The sequence below is a fragment of the Lipophrys pholis genome (assembly GCF_963383615.2).
Source record: "Lipophrys pholis genome assembly, chromosome: 21".
NCBI classification, from domain to species: Eukaryota; Metazoa; Chordata; class Actinopteri; order Blenniiformes; family Blenniidae; genus Lipophrys; species Lipophrys pholis.
In genome coordinates, this window is record NC_137649.1 from 14,211,829 (window position 1) to 14,233,486 (window position 21,658).

At 36.0% G+C, this 21,658-nt stretch overlaps 2 protein-coding genes across 3 annotated transcripts; both read left to right on the plus strand.

The window, feature by feature from the left end:
- The first annotated feature begins 593 nt into the window (after positions 1-593).
- On the plus strand, positions 594-4,603 carry LOC308126508 (uncharacterized protein). Of its 2 annotated transcripts, none has more exons than XM_080490986.1 (12): positions 594-700; positions 817-871; positions 980-1,013; positions 1,103-1,132; positions 1,267-1,305; positions 1,405-1,428; positions 1,749-1,784; positions 1,894-1,923; positions 2,056-2,227; positions 2,736-2,845; positions 2,969-3,143; positions 3,287-4,603. In XM_080490986.1, exons 2-12 carry the CDS (start codon positions 860-862, stop codon positions 3,384-3,386), a joined length of 762 nt encoding a protein of 253 aa, XP_080347112.1. In that variant the 5' UTR covers positions 594-700; positions 817-859; the 3' UTR covers positions 3,387-4,603. The 2 variants fall into 2 exon arrangements, with proteins under 2 accessions (XP_080347112.1, XP_080347113.1); XM_080490987.1 differs by having other exon boundaries at positions 629-700; positions 821-871; positions 3,287-3,733.
- A 12,582-nt stretch (positions 4,604-17,185) lies between these two features.
- Positions 17,186-21,658, plus strand: LOC308126013 (uncharacterized protein). Its single transcript, XM_080490088.1, has 11 exons — positions 17,186-17,230; positions 17,477-17,539; positions 17,784-17,846; positions 18,073-18,120; positions 18,453-18,522; positions 18,955-19,014; positions 19,586-19,624; positions 19,747-19,918; positions 20,123-20,235; positions 20,652-20,853; positions 21,182-21,658. Exons 6-11 carry the CDS (start codon positions 18,960-18,962, stop codon positions 21,282-21,284), a joined length of 684 nt encoding a protein of 227 aa, XP_080346214.1. The 5' UTR covers positions 17,186-17,230; positions 17,477-17,539; positions 17,784-17,846; positions 18,073-18,120; positions 18,453-18,522; positions 18,955-18,959; the 3' UTR covers positions 21,285-21,658.

Genomic DNA, 21,658 nt, shown 5'->3' on the forward strand with positions numbered 1-21,658 from the left:
TATTGTGTCCAGCACTATGTGTTGCATTATATTTGTATTTGTATTTAGAAAACGTTTGACAGGAGCTGATTGCAAAGAGTTCAAAGTCACATTTTTATGGCTTATCATTGTTTAAGTATGGTTATTCTTCTTTCAAGGAGTTGTCCAACTCGATTTTGTGATTGGGGCCCACAAACAGTTTGCAAAGCCATTCATCGTTTTTTGTTTTTTTTCAGCCCTGGCAGTATTTTGTGACTGTCTTTAACTATTTGCTTTCAGTCTCTGCTCTTCTTTATTACAAGATTACTCATAATTATGAGTGTTCTGGCCTGCTTTTGTGAAGTTAGTCTTTATTTGTTCAGGTGAATGATACATCCATCCTGTTTGTCCGCTTGTCCGGATAAAAACCCTCACAAGACCAGATATAAATAACACATTTAGGTTCAACTATTATTATCTTTTTCAACCTTTTGGAATAGAAGCACGCTCACGGATAATTAAGTAACAATTAACCCATCCTTTGATTACATCTCTTTAGGGTAATTATCATATAAGTATGATCACTGGGTGTGCTCCATTCTTTATAATTCAAGTTTGTGTGACCTGTAACTTTTGCCTCTATATAAACTGCAGACTGGATTTAGGTTTTAGGACAGGCAGAAAGGTTTTCCTTGGGCCAAACCAAACAACACACTCTCTTTTCTTCTGAGACATCTTGTCGGTGAGTGTCTTTTCTTTATGCAGCAAAATTTGTGTTTCTATTTGAGAGTAGTTCTTGCAGCATATTTGCTCATATTTACCAGAATTATTCTCTTTCATTTTCACAAATGAATCCAGACAGCTCCCGCTCTTGTGATCAAAGATCGCCTCATTTGCAATCATGATCAAATTGGTAACATGAGATTTTTTTTTTTCATTTTTCTTTTAAATTATTACTAATATTAATGATATGAGAGTGTCTATTCTTGAAAATCACAATTTTATTTTATTTCTTCTACAGGTGGCTGTTGCTATTATAGCAGGACTGGTTCTTGGTAGGCTCATCTCAAAGTCAAATGTTTAAGAACTGAACTGTGCAATAGCACAATACCCTGAAATAAAATGCTGTGATTGTCTTTTCCAGAGAGCCACCAGCAGATTTTTGATGAGTCTGGTAATATTTCCAAATGAATTTAGAAAAGTACAACCTTGATGTCACTTTCATACGTGCATTGTGTCTGAGACATCCATTCCACTTTAGGTGTATTGAGTACCGTGCACTGACTCACACTGGTGTGTCTTTTTCAGGTAGTGCTTTGAATGCCACTTTTGAACCTTTTCAAGCTGGTAAGAGCTCTTATTGCTTGTGATACAACTGTCTCAAGTGTATCTCAATCTAAAAGAAAAACATGGCAACTCTTTTGAAAATTCTAATTTGTTCCACAGCCAGACGGGCAGTTGCGCCTCCAGGTAAGCATGTTTGTTTTTTGTCTTTTTTTTTTGTTTTTTTTCCACTAAAATGCTCTTAAATATCCAGCCTGACCTGTGGGCCGTTCACTTAATTTTGTACAACTTGCTTCATCACCTATTTTGAATCCAAATATTAAAACTTAACATGACGTGGCAGTGTGTAAGCTAACATTTCTTCCAAGTTGACCGCCTTGCCTCTCTCAGAATTGAAAGCTTTTCTTGATGTCAATCATCACAGAGAAGATAAACTTCATCCAGCAAACAATGTTGTGAAAGAGCAGTTCAATCCACCTTAATCATATTTTATGTTTCTCCAACAGATTGGTTTGACAAGCCACTTTACCCTTTCGGAGGAAGTAAGATATTCCTTTTCAGATGATATTTCAAATGTACACTAAATAGTTTGGTGGTTGATATAAAGCTTGACGCTCTCTCTTTTTGTCTCTGTTTTGACACTGCATTTAGAACCACCCTGTTACCATCCTATCCACATCAGTAAGTACATTTTATTATTACATTTACCTGTATGTTATTTTTTCCCCCTGTATGAAACAAGAGCAAAATATTACAGGATGCAAGGATCAATCATTTAAAGGGTTGTTATTCATAAGTAGATTTATTTTGCAGGGTGTTGGACTGAATGGTTTGACAATGATGACCCCTGTGGGACAGGAGATTCTGAAACCCTCAAAGAGCTCCATAAAAAGTATCCTGGAAAAATCTGTTCCAAACCAACTGGAATTCAGGTCCAAAGTGTGTCCGGGCTCACCGTGGGACAAACTGGAGATGTGATCTTCAAGTCAGTACTGTCCTAATCCAAATATTGTATTTCATGTAATCTGTGTGCTAAATTCAGTTGTATCTGGTTTTAAACATCAGTAATTCCCTTTGGGGTTTGGTTAATCTTCACCTTGTTTTTTTGTTGTTGTTGTTGTTGTTGTTTTTTTAGTTCAATTTAGTTTCAGTCAAATATGCAGTATTAGTCTTTTTGTGTGACTAATACTGTATATTTTTGTGTGTATATTCTCGGCAAGTTGCTCCCACCTTGCATGGCACTCGTCACCATTGGTGTGTGAGTGAATGGGTGAATTTGATGGATCATGCAAAGTGCTTTGAGGTTCCTCAAGCAGCTAAAGATGTGGTATAATGAAAGCGAAATCCAATTTAGTTTACCTTTAAATGCTTTAATCTAAATACTGTCACCACGTCACTTGTCTGAGAAGCACCTTATAGATGAGCAGTCATGTTGATTCACGATTAGAGTTGTTCATTAGGCTTCATTAGAGTGCTTCTCTGTTTCATCACAGGAGCGACACAGTTACAGGATTCATCTGCAGAAATAGAGACCAACCATGGAAAAAGTGCAGCGATTACCGTGTTCGTTTCAGCTGCCACCCTCCTTTCTGTGGTGGAGGAGGTGAGACTGCCTTGTGCTACATGAAGCTGCTTTCCTCTTTTGTTCCTTGTGTGCATGATTACTCATCTGGAGTGGCTCTGCAGTTTCCCTCCAATCACCTTTCCGTTTTTTTGCTTACCACAGTGTGCTGGACCGACTGGTATGATCGAGACAATCCCAGTGGAACAGGAGACTGGGAGCTTCTGAGTGACCTGCGGAAAGAAAACCCTGGAAAGATTTGTGATAACCCACTGTACATTGAGGCTGTGACCACTGACACAGACACTCCAGCCTACCTCACCGGGGAAAACTTCTTTGTGTAAGTTCACTTGTCAATTACTTGCCAGTTACTGAAACTACTCCTTAAATAAAAATGCTACATTGCTGAACTTTATTTACATGCCTGAAACATCAGATATAAAGTGCATACTTATTTTTTGGGGGGCTTGGAATCTTTTCTAGGTTCGATCCAACCAGGGGATTTGTCTGTCGCCGTGAGGATCAGAAAAGGCGCTTCTGCAGGGACTACAAAGTTCGCTTTGGGTGCCCCTGCAAATATTGAGACCCAACTCCTCAACACGGCCAGTGATGAGAACAGAAGATAAAAATATTTTCAGTGATTACATTTCCCTTTTGTCTTTTTCTCTGCAATTTCTTGTCTTATATTTCACAAGAACTATTGTTTTTCTGCTCAAATTGGTTTTATGAAACGGAAAACTTTTCATGGGCTTTTTCCTTTACGCTTCTTTTCTTTTGCGTAATCCTGACATGAATATCTTGAAGGAACACTTACAACAAAATAAAGGTACTTTGTGAAGACACAATTTTGCTGTGTCTTGAAATGTTTCCCCGTCTGTGTGAAGCTCTACAAATTCCCTGACAGACCCATATAAAAACTGAATTTGGTTTAAGTTTGGCTGAGATCTTTATGTGCAGCTGTTGTCTTGGTTTGTCTCGTAGTTCTCTTCGGCTGCAAAAACAAAACAAAAAAAAAGATTTTTACAAAATAGAAACTGCACCCATGGTTCTACCTCAACACACTGATTATTTCCCCTGGGGCGTGAAATGTGCATTTGGTACTTAAAGGAAACTGTGATGCTTAAAAGAAACTGTTCCATTTACTGCTCGTGAAAAAGATTTGATTGTTTGGGTTTATGGTGATGCTCCTGCATTTCATGTCAGTCAGTTTTGAGTGTGCTTGCGCTGTATGCCATATTTGAACATTTCAAAACCATCAAAATTTGAAAAGACCCTTTTCCCCTCGCTATCTATGATAAAAAATAAAGAGGACATTTTTGTTATTTGTGGTTAACCCCCCCCCCCCCCCAGCATTTCCACTACTGAAATGCAACAGAAGCACTGAAGCTTTGGTGCATTATGGAGTTCCATTCTCTTCCATTAATCTTCCAATATTCCACGGCTGTGAAGGCCTATTTATAGACCGCAAGATGATTAAGCACTGTGAAGCACTGTGCCACATTAGGAATCAAGCTCATTTTCTTTTTTCTTGATCTTCCCTCCTTACTTATTCTTCACCTCCCTCTCCCACTCTCTTTCTCTTCATCGGAGGCCTTCTCATATCCATCGTGTCCCTGCTCTTTCCCAGTCCATTTATTCATAAGCATATACATTATAAAATACTCAACCCTCTGTTACATATATTGTCTGTGAAAATATGTTAAACTTAAGAAGTAAAGAATAAGTCATTGAATAACCTGTAGATTGCTTTATAACAAATAATGACACGATTAATGTGTAGTAAAAACTGGGTGACACCGTACCTATTCAGTTGGATTAATTCTTTAATACAGTGGCAAATACAACAAAGTCATCTCAAGGCGCTTTTACAGAGAAAAACCTACCAATTTTACATGAGCAAGCAGAGGTGACAGTTGAAAGGTAAAATCCTTTGTAACAGGAAGACAACTTTGCAGAACCAGACTTAGAGGTGGAGACTTTCTGCTGTTCCAGTTGGTGTTAGGAAAAAGGATAAGACAGAGACAGAGAGCAAAAAGTAACAAACAGATCAGCATAAATCCGCTCGCTGCAGACATGATGTGGGCAGGAGGCTCAAACCACAAACTTTCAATTCGACTGCCGGAGATCCTGAGATCAGGAGTGGCTTCGATAATTTGATTTGTGTGTATCTGCACAGCAATGACGTTAATGGAGTGTTTTTAATAATGGTCACAACAGGAAGCATTATTATCATGAACAAAGTGGAATCTGTCTGATAAATATGATTATCATAAGAATGATTGCTCCAAATAATATGTTCCAGCTCCAGTAGTATCACAAGCGGCATTGATATCTAACAGGACAAGAACAGAGACGACTCCTTTGACTGAAGCCATGAGAAGCTCATTGGTAACTTTGACCAGAGCTGTCTCGGCGCTATGATGAGCTCGAAATCCTGACTGAAATAACTAAAATCCTTGCTTATATTTGACCCATCCATCCACAGCTTCCTCCTCTCTCCTTCCTTTTTGTCAACATGCCACATTACTTCCTGAACATTTACTCCTGATTTACTTATTATGGCCACTAGGGGAGCAATAGCTGTTCAGATGGTTAGTTCTTGCGGCTTGCCCAATCATGCTGTTCAGCAACAACAATGCATTCCCCTGGGTTGCACAACGGCTCAAATGGCAACATTGTTCTGTCAAGTAAATTTGACCAAAGGGCACTGAGCAAAACTGGTCTGTTTCTATGATACGCCCATGTTGCATTTTTGTGTGGGCAGTTGTGAAATAATTGCTTTTTTTGAAAATGTGGTCCTGCATAACCTGTTTAAGGGTGTGTGGTGCAAAATGTATGCTTATTCACGTGCTGCTTTTGAAAATGATGGCATTGGATTGCAGTTGCAGTGCAACATGTTGTAATGTTTAGGTTGTTTTGATGGGAGCACTAGTTGTCTTGAGGTTAGGAAAAACAGTATCCTGTCCTAACCCTGCTGACAATGGGACACCATTATAGCTCCCACAGCAAGGAACTTAACCCCCCAACTCTTGAAAAGATCACATGCTTGTTATGGTGGAGTGGAAAAGTCCAAAAAGAAGGAGTGGCAAAATGAAGAGGCATCACCATCCTGCCTGGGTTTAATGACAACCTAATGTGAACCACTGACCTATATCTATGCATTAACAAAACCAAAGCTTTTACACATATACTTGGAGCATGTATTAAATATTTAAAAACATTAGGCTGGTTTGCAGGTTAAAGTTTGCATAACACATTTCTTTGGAGTTATATAGTTGATGGGTAATGGTGGATTTGTTTGAGGATAAATTAAAACTGTGCCGTTAAATGATTTATATTTAAATGTAAGACAATATGACAAACGTTTTCCATAAATCTCCTGTAGCTATCCAAGCAAAGATCCATCCATTAAAAAGGTGTAGCTTTTTACCTGATAAAAGTTAGTTTTCCATAAATTTGGTTCACTATAATCGTCCATCTTTCCATCCATCCATGACCTGATTTAAATGGTTTCACTTTTTCTTTTCAGCATTTTTCAACAGTTTAGCAATTTTGACATTTTAGTTGTTTCAACTATTTACGTTGATTTAACTCATTTTACTTCTTTTTCTTCTATTTTAATTTCAAGCCATTTTAAAACCTTTTTTATTTTACAAATAATAACCATATTAGTTTTGTTTTATGTAGTTTTAGCTATTTTTTTTTAATATATTTTAGTTGTTTCATTTTATCTTAAAGCCCGTTTAACCAAATGATATTGGTCCTTTTGAAAATGACACATTTTCAAATTAATCAAAAATGAAGATGAAGTGCTTATTTACACATAATTGTGTGAAAGCTTCAGGGAGTGACCGCAGCCACGTGTGGCACCAGAGCCACAGGTTGCTCACCGCTGCTAAAGGAAGTTACTCTTCCAGAGGGTCAGTCAATCCGACGGTATGCCTGTTCGTCTGTCCATCCGTGATCCAGCCATCTATTCAAAAGTATCAGTCCCATCGCAATGGCTGACTGCAAGTTTGCGGTTGTTAAATTGTGCTTGCGTCAATAGTTTTTGTTTTTGTCAAACTGTATTTGCTATCCATGTTATCAATCCACCCTTTCAAAGGGATCAATAATTTTTTCCTGCAACTTTACAACTGTTAAACTGTGGTTTCTCAACAATATATTGTTTATTTCCTGAAAAAGAATGCTGTTCGTTATAACCCTGTGTAGCTGGTTAAGGTCTGTCTAACCAGTTCCTCTTCAGCTTGGGTTGGGTTTGGAATCATGGAGCAATCTCTCCACCTGACTCAGCATTTCAAATAACTGCAAAGAGCCTCTATGTTTGTGGGCTGCCATGGATCAGTTGAAAGAGTAGATCACCTCTCAATTGGAATGTTGCAGGATGATTAGATACATATGGGATCCACAACAGCATCCTAATGTCTCTCAAAATCAGAACTCTGTCATCTTGCTGTCAGTAGGACGGAGCTAATTTAACCTCCATCGAGCACTCTTCACTTCTCCAGTAAACAAGAGTTTTCTGAAACAGTAACCAGCTAAAGCAAACAGGTGGTTTGATGAGCAGAAAACAGGGACAGAGGCTAAGAAGCTTTCCAACAATTTGACTTTTGTTGGGAGGTGGAATGAAAGGCACCGCATGCACTGCCATAAATACTTTGGTCCTCTGTAAATATCTGTGTGAATTTCTCAGACTTAATCCAACAACAACCATGACTACTACTTGTAAGACTCTGACCAATAACGTGAAACTGGCCTGAGTTGTATTCCTCTAAAAAGTTTACAGCATTAACTTATATAACGTTGACAAGCAAACCTGACTCAATCCTTAGTTACACTATTACAAATGTGTGAACAAATCTTTTAACAAATCAAGACACTTTTCACTCCTACTATTAGGTTACTTTGCCAGACAAAATGTAAGAATGAAATTCAATGAATTAATCCACCTGCTCATCATCCATCCATCCATCCATCCATCCATCCATCCATCCATCCATCCATCCATCCATCCCATTACCGTTTATCACAACTTGTCCCAACTGTTAATCTTTGCTATGTATCTTCAGCATGCAGCCATCCTTTTAATGGGCTCAGGCCCACACATCATTCTTGACAACAACTTCACAATCGTTAAAATGTGGTTGAGTAACAAGACGTTTCTTTCCCCCCAAAAATGCTGCTTTCTCTGTTTTGCTAGTTGAGGCGGGTCTAACCAGTTCCTCTTCAGTCTGGGTTGGGTTTGGAATAGTGAAGGAATCTATCCCTGTAACGCCACATTTAACAGATCACTTCAGGCTGAACATCAGTCAGCGGTTCTGTATGACCGTCTGTCCGGACGGTAAAATGTATTACCACAACTTTAGGAGTGTTAAACTGCATTAGGCTAAATAAAAGACGTTCTTATTTCCACAACTGTGATTAACTGTAGCTCATGTTGGCAAGTTGAAGTGTAATAACCAGTTCTTTTGCAACTTGGGGTGGGTTTTGAATAGTGAAGAGAAAGCCGTAGGTGAATATATGAACCGTGATATCAAGCGATGCTTTGCAGATGGACAATCTGTCCGTCTCCAAAATTGTTTACAGCGACTTTGCAATTGTTGGACTCTGCTTGCCTCGCAATCCTTTTGTTTTACTTTTCATGAATGGGGTTCTCTTCAAACCGTTTTATGCTTATTAGGATCTATATTTGCTATGGTATCAATCAATCCCTTCAAAGGGACCAGTCCCACAAAATTTGCTTGCTGCAATTTTGCAATTCTTAAATTGCTGTTGCTCAACAAGAAATTGTTTTTTTCCAAATGCAGTTCTTTATAACCCCGTTTTACTAGTTAAGATCTGTCTAACCAGTTCCTCTTTTTGTGAAGAAGAGTGAAGGAATCTCTCCAAGTGACTCAGCATCTCAAAGATCTCTATAGAATGAGCTATCTATCTATCCATCCATCCATCCATATATCCATCCATCCATCCATAAAAGAACATTTAAAAACAAACAATAGGGGAAATACCAACATCAATTTTACATAAAAAAAAATATTTTTTTTTCATATAGGGCCCATTGGAATTTCCACTGCCAAATGACTGATGCCTATCTCCTTTTTCAAAGTGCATTTTTTTTCAAACAGGAATTGTTATCTTTTTTTTGCCAACAATCCTGGGTGTGTTTTGTTTCACATCATTCCATTGGGTGTGACCTCCTGCCGATGACTATATAAGCTTCATGGTGCATCTTGGTGGGCAGACAGAAGGAGAGAATCACACAACAGCTGCGTTTCTTCCAAAGTCTTGTGGGTGAGTATATCCATTTAGTTTGCAGCATTGGGAATGGTCTCACTTGGACTGAAACTCCATATTGCACATACATGTATTTGCAATCCTCATGTATATAATATGAGCAATTGCGCTTCCCTTTGCAGGGCCTTGTCATCTGTAATCATGTTGAGATTGGTAACGTACAACTGTTAATCCTTAGTTTTACCTTTTCAATTACCAGCACATGAATTTCGTCGTTTTAAATGTTTTGTTTTGTTTTTTTAGGTAATTGTTGTCTTCCTTGGAGGACTGGTTGTAGGTGGGTTTAAAATCATAAATAAATAAATATTTTTAAAATTCAAAATAAGCTTTTTACAAACACTGAAGATCAATGATTTTTTTTCCTCAGAAAGTCACCACCCAACTAAGAAACCAGGCAAGTCATTAAACTCTCAGTTAACATCACACGTTTTCCATTTTTTGTAAAGACCCAGGAGTTTTTCTGTAAGATGGTAGCAAAATAACAATTTTTTTTCCATCTGTCCCACAGAAACAACAAAGGAAGGTATGATGGTTGTTGATCATTCACAGGAACAATCTTCAAGAAAAAAAAAAAAAATACATTTCAGAATTGACTGAAACCTTGAACCGCCTGTTTTTTGTTTTCCTATCAAGGAAACATGATGATGATGATGATGAGGATGATGGAACCAACTTCAGAACCAGGTAAATAGGATGCTGAAACTGTTTTCTTCATCACATCCATTGTATTTCATTCAATGTGAGTAACCGTGAAATTTCAGGTTTGATGAAATAATACCTTTTCTTTTTTTCCCATCTGTTCTACAGAACCAACAAAGGAAGGTATGATGGTTGAAGATCATTCAAAGAAGCATTTTGATAAAAGTAGAATTTCTTCAGCAGAGACTGAAACCTCTTTATTGTTTTTACTGAATCGGTCTACTTCACAGTGACGTAATGACCACAGTGCCTTCATTGTTACACCATTTTCTCAAAACATGTTCAAAAGAGAAGAAAAAAATAACATTAGATCCTAATTATTCTTTTCCTATCCAGGAAACATGATGATGATGATGAACCCAACTTCAGAACCAGGTAAATGTGATTTTGAAACAGGTTTTACATCACATCCATTGTATTTCATTTAGTGTGAGTAAACATGAATTTTCATACGTGAACATTTTTTTTAACTGTTTTTTGTCTCTTTTTTTTTCATCTGTCCCTCAGAACCAACTAAGGAAGGTAGGAGGGTGGTCGATCATTCAAAGAACAATCTTCATGATAAAATTAGATTTTTTTCAGAATTGACATACACCTCTCACCTCTTAATTAATTATTCCTATCCAGGAGACAGTGATGACAGGATGATGATGATGATGATGATGAACCCAACTTCAGAACCAGGTAAATGTGATTTTGAAACATGTTTTACATCACATCCACTGTATTTCATTCAGTGTGAGTAAACATGAAATTTCACGTTTGATGAAATGATACATTTTCTTTTTTTTTCATTTATGTTCCACAGAAACGACAAAGGAAGGTATGATGACTGTCGATCATTCACAGGAACAATCTTCAAGAAAAAAATTTGATTGAAACCTTGAACTGCCTATTTTTTGTTTTCCTATCAAGGAGACATGAGGATGATGATGATGATGATGGAACCTACTTCAGAACCAGGTGAATGAGATTTACAAACTATTCTGTACATCACATCTATTGTATTTAATTCAGTGTGAGTAAACATGAAATTTCTTATGTGATAAAATTATACTTTTTTTTCCATCTGTTCCACAGAAACAACAAAGGAAGGTATGATGGTTGTTGATCATTCACAGGAACAATCTTCAAGAAAAAAAAAAAAAAACATTTCAGAATTGACTGAAACCTTGAACCGCCTGTTTTTTGTTTTCCTATCAAGGAAACATGATGATGATGAGGATGATGGAACCAACTTCAGAACCAGGTAAATAGGATGCTGAAACTGTTTTCTTCATCACATCCATTGTATTTCATTCAATGTGAGTAACCGTGAAATTTCAGGTTTGATGAAATAATACCTTTTCTTTTTTCCCATCTGTTCTACAGAACCAACAAAGGAAGGTATGATGGTTGAAGATCATTCAAAGAAGCATTTTGATAAAAGTAGAATTTCTTCAGCAGAGACTGAAACCTCTTTATTGTTTTTACTGAATCGGTCTACTTCACAGTGACGTAATGACCACAGTGCCTTCATTGTTACACCATTTTCTCAAAACATGTTCAAAAGAGAAGAAAACAACAACATTAGATCCTAATTATTCTTTTCCTATCCAGGAAACATGATGATGATGATGAACCCAACTTTAGAACCAGGTAAATGTGATTTTGAAACAGGTTTTACATCACATCCATTGTATTTCATTTATTGTGAGTAAACATGAATTTTCATACGTGAACATTTTTTTTAACTGTTTTTTGTCTCTTTTTTTTTCATCTGTCCCTCAGAACCAACTAAGGAAGGTAGGAGGGTGGTCGATCATTCAAAGAACAATCTTCATGATAAAATTAGATTTTTTTCAGAATTGACATACACCTCTCACCTCTTAATTAATTATTCCTATCCAGGAGACAGTGAAGACAGGATGATGATGATGATGATGATGAACCCAACTTCAGAACCAGGTAAATGTGATTTTGAAACAGGTTTTACATCACATCCACTGTATTTCATTCAGTGTGAGTAAACATGAAATTTCACGTTTGATGAAATGATACATTTTCTTTTTTTTTTCATTTATGTTCCACAGAAACGACAAAGGAAGGTATGATGACTGTCGATCATTCACAGGAACAATCTTCAAGAAAAAAATTTGACTGAAACCTTGAACTGCCTATTTTTTGTTTTCCTATCAAGGAGACATGAGGATGATGATGATGATGATGGAACCTACTTCAGAACCAGGTGAATGAGATTTACAAACTATTCTGTACATCACATCTATTGTATTTAATTCAGTGTGAGTAAACATGAAATTTCTTATGTGATAAAATAATACTTTTTTTCCATCTGTTCCACAGAAACAACAAAGGAAGGTATGATGGTTGTTGATCATTCACAGGAACAATCTTCAAGAAAAAAAAAAAATTCAGAATTGACTGAAACCTTGAACCGCCTGTTTTTTGTTTTCCTATCAAGGAAACATGATGATGATGAGGATGATGGAACCAACTTCAGAACCAGGTAAATAGGATGCTGAAACTGTTTTCTTCATCACATCCATTGTATTTCATTCAATGTGAGTAACCGTGAAATTTCAGGTTTGATGAAATAATACCTTTTCTTTTTTTCCCATCTGTTCTACAGAACCAACAAAGGAAGGTATGATGGTTGAAGATCATTCAAAGAAGCATTTTGATAAAAGTAGAATTTCTTCAGCAGAGACTGAAACCTCTTTATTGTTTTTACTGAATCGGTCTACTTCACAGTGACGTAATGACCACAGTGCCTTCATTGTTACACCATTTTCTCAAAACATGTTCAAAAGAGAAGAAAACAACAACATTAGATCCTAATTATTCTTTTCCTATCCAGGAAACATGATGATGATGATGAACCCAACTTTAGAACCAGGTAAATGGGATTTTGAAACAGGTTTTACATCACATCGTTTGTATTTCATTTATTGTGAGTAAACATGAAATTTCATACGTGAACTTTCTTTTAACTGTTTTTTGTCTCTTTTTTTTTCATCTGTCCCACAGAACCAACTAAGGAAGGTAGGAGGGTGGTCGATCATTCAAAGAACAATCTTCATGATAAAATTAGATTTTTTTCAGAATTGACTGACACCTCTCACATTTTAATTAATTATTCCTATCCAGGAGACAGTGATGACAGGATGATGATGATGATGATGATGAACCCAACTTCAGAACCAGGTAAATGTGATTTTGAAACAGGTTTTACATCACATCCATTGTATTTCATTTATTGTGAGTAAACATGAAATTTTCATACGTGAACATTTTTTTAACCGTTTTTTGTCTTTTTTTTCCATCTGTCCCTCAGAACCAACTAAGGAAGGTAGGAGGGTGGTCGATCATTCAAAGAAAAATCTTCATGATAAAAGATTGAATTTGATTTCTTTCAGAATTGACTGAAACCTTGAACCGCCTGTTTTTTGTTTTCCTATCAAGGAAACATGATGATGATGATGAGGATGATGGAACCAACTTCAGAACCAGGTAAATAGGATGCTGAAACTGTTTTCTTCATCACATCCATTGTATTTCATTCAATGTGAGTAACCGTGAAATTTCAGGTTTGATGAAATAATACCTTTTCTTTTTTTCCCATCTGTTCTACAGAACCAACAAAGGAAGGTATGATGGTTGAAGATCATTCAAAGAAGCATTTTGATAAAAGTAGAATTTCTTCAGCAGAGACTGAAACCTCTTTATTGTTTTTACTGAATCGGTCTACTTCACAGTGACGTAATGACCACAGTGCCTTCATTGTTACACCATTTTCTCAAAACATGTTCAAAAGAGAAGAAAACAACATTAGATCCTAATTATTTTTTTCCTATCCAGGAAACATGATGATGATGATGAACCCAACTTCAGAACCAGGTAAATGTGATTTTGAAACAGGTTTTACATCACATCCATTGTATTTCATTTATTGTGAGTAAACATGAATTTTCATACGTGAACATTTTTTTTAACTGTTTTTTGTCTCTTTTTTTTCCATCTGTCCCTCAGAACCAACTAAGGAAGGTAGGAGGGTGGTCGATCATTCAAAGAACAATCTTCATGATAAAATTAGATTTTTTTCAGAATTGACATACACCTCTAACCTCTTAATTAATTATTCCTATCCAGGAGACAGTGATGACAGGATGATGATGATGATGATGATGAACCCAACTTCAGAACCAGGTAAATGTGATTTTGAAACAGGTTTTACATCACATCCATTGTATTTCATTTAGTGTGAGTAAACATGAAATTTCACGTTTGATGAAATGATACATTTTCTTTTTTTTTTCATTTATGTTCCACAGAAACGACAAAGGAAGGTATGATGACTGTCGATCATTCACAGGAACAATCTTGAAGAAAAAAATTTGACTGAAACCTTGAACTGCCTATTTTTTGTTTTCCTATCAAGGAGACATGAGGATGATGATGATGATGATGGAACCTACTTCAGAACCAGGTGAATGAGATTTACAAACTATTCTGTACATCACATCTATTGTATTTAATTCAGTGTGAGTAAACATGAAATTTCTTATGTGATAAAATTATACTTTTTTTCCATCTGTTCCACAGAAACAACAAAGGAAGGTATGATGGTTGTTGATCATTCACAGGAACAATCTTCAAGAAAAAAAAAAAAATACATTTCAGAATTGACTGAAACCTTGAACCGCCTGTTTTTTGTTTTCCTATCAAGGAAACATGATGATGATGATGAGGATGATGGAACCAACTTCAGAACCAGGTAAATAGGATGCTGAAACTGTTTTCTTCATCACATCCATTGTATTTCATTCAATGTGAGTAACCGTGAAATTTCAGGTTTGATGAAATAATACCTTTTCTTTTTTTCCCATCTGTTCTACAGAACCAACAAAGGAAGGTATGATGGTTGAAGATCATTCAAAGAAGCATTTTGATAAAAGTAGAATTTCTTCAGCAGAGACTGAAACCTCTTTATTGTTTTTACTGAATCGGTCCACTTCACAGTGACGTAATGACCACAGTGCCTTCATTGTTACACCATTTTCTCAAAACATGTTCAAAAGAGAAGAAAACAACAACATTAGATCCTAATTATTCTTTTCCTATCCAGGAAACATGATGATGATGATGAACCCAACTTTAGAACCAGGTAAATGTGATTTTGAAACAGGTTTTACATCACATCCATTGTATTTCATTTATTGTGAGTAAACATGAATTTTCATACGTGAACATTTTTTTTAACTGTTTTTTGTCTCTTTTTTTTTCATCTGTCCCTCAGAACCAACTAAGGAAGGTAGGAGGGTGGTCGATCATTCAAAGAACAATCTTCATGATAAAATTAGATTTTTTTCAGAATTGACTGACACCTCTAACCTCTTAATTAATTATTCCTATCCAGGAGACAGTGATGACAGGATGATGATGATGATGATGATGAACCCAACTTCAGAACCAGGTAAATGTGATTTTGAAACAGGTTTTACATCACATCCATTGTATTTCATTTATTGTGAGTAAACATGAAATTTCACGTTTGATGAAATGATACATTTTCTTTTTTTTTTCATTTATGTTCCACAGAAACGACAAAGGAAGGTATGATGACTGTCGATCATTCACAGGAACAATCTTCAAGAAAAAAATTTGATTGAAACCTTGAACTGCCTATTTTTTGTTTTCCTATCAAGGAGACATGAGGATGATGATGATGATGATGGAACCTACTTCAGAACCAGGTGAATGAGATGTACAAACTATTCTGTACATCACATCTATTGTATATAATTCAGTGTGAGTAAACATGAAATTTCTTATGTGATAAAATAATACTTTTTTTCCATCTGTCCCACAGAAACAACAAAGGAAGGTATGATGGTTGTTGATCATTCACAGGAACAATCTTCAAGAAAAAAAAAATAAATTCAGAATTGACTGAAACCTTGAACCGCCTGTTTTTTGTTTTCCTATCAAGGAAACATGATGATGATGAGGATGATGGAACCAACTTCAGAACCAGGTAAATAGGATGCTGAAACTGTTTTCTTCATCACATCCATTGTATTTCATTCAATGTGAGTAACCGTGAAATTTCAGGTTTGATGAAATAATACCTTTTCTTTTTTCCCATCTGTTCTACAGAACCAACAAAGGAAGGTATGATGGTTGAAGATCATTCAAAGAAGCATTTTGATAAAAGTAGAATTTCTTCAGCAGAGACTGAAACCTCTTTATTGTTTTTACTGAATCGGTCTACTTCACAGTGACGTAATGACCACAGTGCCTTCATTGTTACACCATTTTCTCAAAACATTTTCAAAAGAGAAGAAAACAACAACATTAGATCCTAATTATTCTTTTCCTATCCAGGAAACATGATGATGATGATGAACCCAACTTTAGAACCAGGTAAATGGGATTTTGAAACAGGTTTTACATCACATCCATTGTATTTCATTTAGTGTGAGTAAACATGAAATTTCATACGTGAACATTTTTTTTAACTGTTTTTTGTCTCTTTTTTTTCCATCTGTCCCTCAGAACCAACTAAGGAAGGTAGGAGGGTGGTCGATCATTCAAAGAACAATCTTCATGATAAAATTAGATTTTTTGCAGAATTGACTGACACCTCTAACCTCTTAATTAATTATTCCTATCCAGGAGACAGTGATGACAGGATGATGATGATGATGATGATGAACCCAACTTCAGAACCAGGTAAATGTGATTTTGAAACAGGTTTTACATCACATCCATTGTATTTCATTTATTGTGAGTAAACATGAAATTTTCATACGTGAACATTTTTTTAACCGTTTTTTGTCTTTTTTTTCCATCTGTCCCTCAGAACCAACTAAGGAAGGTAGGAGGGTGGTCGATCATTCAAAGAAAAATCTTCATGATAAAAGATTGAATTTGATTTCTTTCAGAATTGACTGAAACCTTGAACCGCCTGTTTTTTGTTTTCCTATTAAGGAAACATGATGATGATGATGAGGATGATGGAGCCAACTTCAGAACCAGGTAAATAGGATGCTGAAACTGTTTTCTTCATCACATCCATTGTATTTCATTCAATGTGAGTAACCGTGAAATTTCAGGTTTGATGAAATAATACCTTTTCTTTTTTTCCCATCTGTTCTACAGAACCAACAAAGGAAGGTATGATGGTTGAAGATCATTCAAAGAAGCATTTTGATAAAAGTAGAATTTCTTCAGCAGAGACTGAAACCTCTTTATTGTTTTTACTGAATCGGTCTACTTCACAGTGACGTAATGACCACAATGCCTTCATTGTTACACCATTTTCTCAAAACATGTTCAAAAGAGAAGAAAACAACAACATTAGATCCTAATTATTCTTTTCCTATCCAGGAAACATGATGATGATGATGAACCCAACTTTAGAACCAGGTAAATGTGATTTTGAAACAGGTTTTACATCACATCCATTGTATTTCATTTATTGTGAGTAAACATGAATTTTCATACGTGAACATTTTTTTTAACTGTTTTTTGTCTCTTTTTTTTTCATCTGTCCCTCAGAACCAACTAAGGAAGGTAGGAGGGTGGTCGATCATTCAAAGAACAATCTTCATGATAAAATTTGATTTTTTGCAGAATTGACTGACACCTCTAACCTCTTAATTAATTATTCCTATCCAGGAGACAGTGATGACAGGATGATGATGATGATGATGATGAACCCAACTTCAGAACCAGGTAAATGTGATTTTGAAACAGGTTTTACATCACATCCATTGTATTTCATTTATTGTGAGTAAACATGAAATTTTCATACGTGAACATTTTTTTAACCGTTTTTTGTCTTTTTTTTCCATCTGTCCCTCAGAACCAACTAAGGAAGGTAGGAGGGTGGTCGATCATTCAAAGAAAAATCTTCATGATAAAATTTGATTTTTTTCAGAATTGACATACACCTCTCACCTCTTAATTAATTATTCCTATCTAGGAGACAGTGATGACAGGATGATGATGATGATGATGATGAACCCAACTTCAGAACCAGGTAAATGTGATTTTGAAACAGGTTTTACATCACATCCATTGTATTTCATTCAGTGTGAGTAAACATGAAATTTCACGTTTGATGAAATGATACATTTTCTTTTTTTTTTCATTTATGTTCCACAGAAACGACAAAGGAAGGTATGATGACTGTCGATCATTCACAGGAACAATCTTGAAGAAAAAAATTTGACTGAAACCTTGAACTGCCTATTTTTTGTTTTCCTATCAAGGAGACATGAGGATGATGATGATGATGATGGAACCTACTTCAGAACCAGGTGAATGAGATTTACAAACTATTCTGTACATCACATCTATTGTATTTAATTCAGTGTGAGTAAACATGAAATTTCTTATGTGATAAAATTATACTTTTTTTCCATCTGTTCCACAGAAACAACAAAGGAAGGTATGATGGTTGTGGATCATTCACAGGAACAATCTTCAAGAAAAAAAAAAAAAACATTTCAGAATTGACTGAAACCTTGAACCGCCTTTTTTTATTTTTCCAATGACCACAGTGCCTTCATTGTTACACCATTTTCTCAAAACATGTTCAAAAGAGAAGAAAACAACAACATTAGATCCTAATTATTATTTTCCTGTCCAGGAACCATGATGATGAGGAGGCTGATGGAACCAACCTCAGAACCAAGTAAATAGGATGTTAAAACTGTTTTGTACATCACATGCAATATATTTCATTCAGTGTGAGTAAACATAGAATTGAATGTGCAAAGAAAATAATACCTTTTTTTCTTCCATCTGTTCCACAGAAACAACAAAGGAAGGTATGATGACTGTCGATCATTCACTGGAACAATCTTTATGATAGAAGTAGAAAAAAAAGTAGAATATTTTCAATATTGACTGAAAGGTTATGTTGAAACTGTTTTGGACATCACATCCATTGTATTTTATTCAGTGTGAGTAGACATGGAAGTTCTTATTTGATAAAGTAATACCTTTTGTTTTCTTTCATCCGTCCCACAGAAACAACAAAGGAAGGTATGATGGCTGTAGATCATTCACAGTAACAAGCTTCATCATAACAGTACAATTAAGCATTGACCGTAACCTTTAACCTTCTAATTTATTATTTTCCTTTCCAGGAACTATGATAATGGATGCATCAAAACCAGGTAAATGGAATGTAGTTTATACACTGATTTGTATGTCACATGCATTGTATTTAATTTGCGAATGAATAATACCTCCTCTAAATAAATCTAAATAAAAGTATGAATTCTTCAGCAACTGTCTAAACCACCTTTTTCTTTTTTTGTCCTTTTCTGCCTACCTCACGGGGACCAGAAATAATGAGTAAGTCCCTCCACTTTTCCAAGTAGATCTTTCAATCAACATTTACTATAAACAAAGATATCAGACACCTTTTGTTTAGAAACTGTCTCCAGTAGGCGACCCAGAGTCAATCAATCAAAGATTAGACTCTTCACTGTCAACTGAAAAATAGCTTTGTCTCCTGTTCTTGGCGTGGGTAAATGACATTCTTTTCTCTTGTGTTTCTTTCACAGATGCATCAATGGCAGGTAAGAGGATCATGACTGAAGGCATTAAATCTGATTCTGTAGTATTCAAGCGTTATTGTTCTATATTTTATGAGATGTTATTAATTCATTATCTTTTTATGAATCACTGAGGTCTATCCATTACCTGGACCATGTGAGAGTTTCTGTTCGGCTCAGTTTGGATAAAGTCTTAACATTTCTTTTCTTTTGTTAGCTTCTCATCCACAATGGCCTTGCTACAATACCGCCATCAGTAAGAACCCACACAGTGTCTGCACTTAATATTGACATAAATCAGACTAAATTACAATATGCTCTCTTACAGAATTATTGAGTAAATTTTGTATATCTTTTTTTTTTTTTTTTTTAAACCAGAATGCTGGACTGACTGGTTTGACAGAGATGACCCCAGCGGAAGTGGAGATTGGGAAACCCTATATGCGCTTCGCAAAACATATCCAGGAGAGATCTGCAGGAAACCCGCAGACATTGAGGTCCAAACTCTGAGTGGCCTAAGCCCCTCTCAAACAAATGATAGGATCTACAAGTAAGTACTGTCCGTGGAGCTGAAGGAACTATTAAAGTGTGTTTGATAGAGGGAGCATGCAGCATTTATGCTGATACTGTGTGTTTATTCGCCCAGTGACACCAAACTCCGCTCATTTTATCACCTTTCTCTCAATTAGTCGCGCAATTGCGAACCAGTCAATTGTGTCATCCATTGAGTGTCGCTTTCCATTCTCCGTTTCAGATATGATACATCCACAGGATTTGTCTGCAGAAACAGGGACCAGCGTTTTCATAAGAAGTGCCATGATTACCGTGTTCGTTTCAGCTGCTACAATCCTTACTGTGCCGCAGGAGGTAACACTATAAGAAAATACATTCTAAATATGCAGTGTGATGCTTTGAAGAAGCAAAGTCTATTTCTTCTCTTCCTTCACGATTTGAGTACATAATCCCGTTTGAGGATGGTCTGTTCACTTCGAAGTGCCATGACTACTGCAAACCAATAACTAACTAGTTATGAATGTGTAACTGTAAAACTGCTCTTTATTATAAGCAGTGAGATAAATCCACCTGCCAGATTGACATTGGTAGTAATGCTGCAAAAATATAAATCGGCTTTATTCTCATTGACTAAACTGGGAAACAGCAAACCTTTTTATTAGGCCTCCCAGCAACTTTAGTTAGTCATCATTGTAGTGGATGATTCTTTTTTTTTTTTTTTGTCCTAAGCTTTGTTGGTAGTTCATCTAATCTCATTTACTAATTCACAGTAACTTGCGGAACGCTGCTTACTGATGTGTGCTGGACAAGCTGGTATAATCGGGATAGTCCCAGTGGAAGTGGAGACTGGGAGCTATTGAGTAGACTGAGGAAGGAATACCCGGGGGAGATCTGTCACACACCCCTGTTCATTGAGGCTGTTACCGCTGACACGTGGACCCCAGCCATGCACACCGGAAACCGCTTCCATAAGTAAGTGTCTTCATAAGAAAAAAAACATTTAGAATTAGCGCTTAGAATCCAGCAATTAATCTGTATTTTTCAACCTGAGCAGTTTTAGTGTAAAGTTTCTCAATTATTTAGATTTCTGTCTTAGACGTTTGATAGGTTCTTATCGGACAAACATTTAGCACATCTAACATGATGAGATTTTGTCTTTTATATTTGCTGCACTTCAAAGTAGTAATATTTTTAAAACATCAGACACTATTTATTCTGTGTATCACGCCGTGAAGCACATTTTTGCTTGAAACTACTTTTGAATGGCATACTAATTTATATCTTGGGATCTGTTTTTCAGGTTCAATCCAACCGAAGGACTTGTCTGCCGGAAGAAGGACCAGAGGTATCGCAAATGCAGAGACTACAAAGTTCGCTTTGCGTGCCCGTGCCGCAAACACTGACTGCACAACAATGCAATTGATGAGATTTTTTGATTTCTTTCACTTGATTTTTTTTTTTTTTGCTGATATTTTTCAACTTTCTGCTTCATTTGTCATGAAATCTAAAGACTATCAACAATATTTTGGAGATGCTTTCACTTGTAATACTTAGAAATTCCTTGTTATTCTTACATTACTGATTCCAGTGTTCCTATGTTGTAACAGCCTTGTACAGCAATGTCACAGTGAGGCCATAATGGCCATGACCACAACCTGGAACCTATTGAATAATGCATTTTCAACAGAATATCTTAAGTGAAATGAAAAATATTGTCTTTTCTTTTTTCCTTTCTGTTTAACTTTTGGAATCAATACAAATAAATCTATTGAGCATC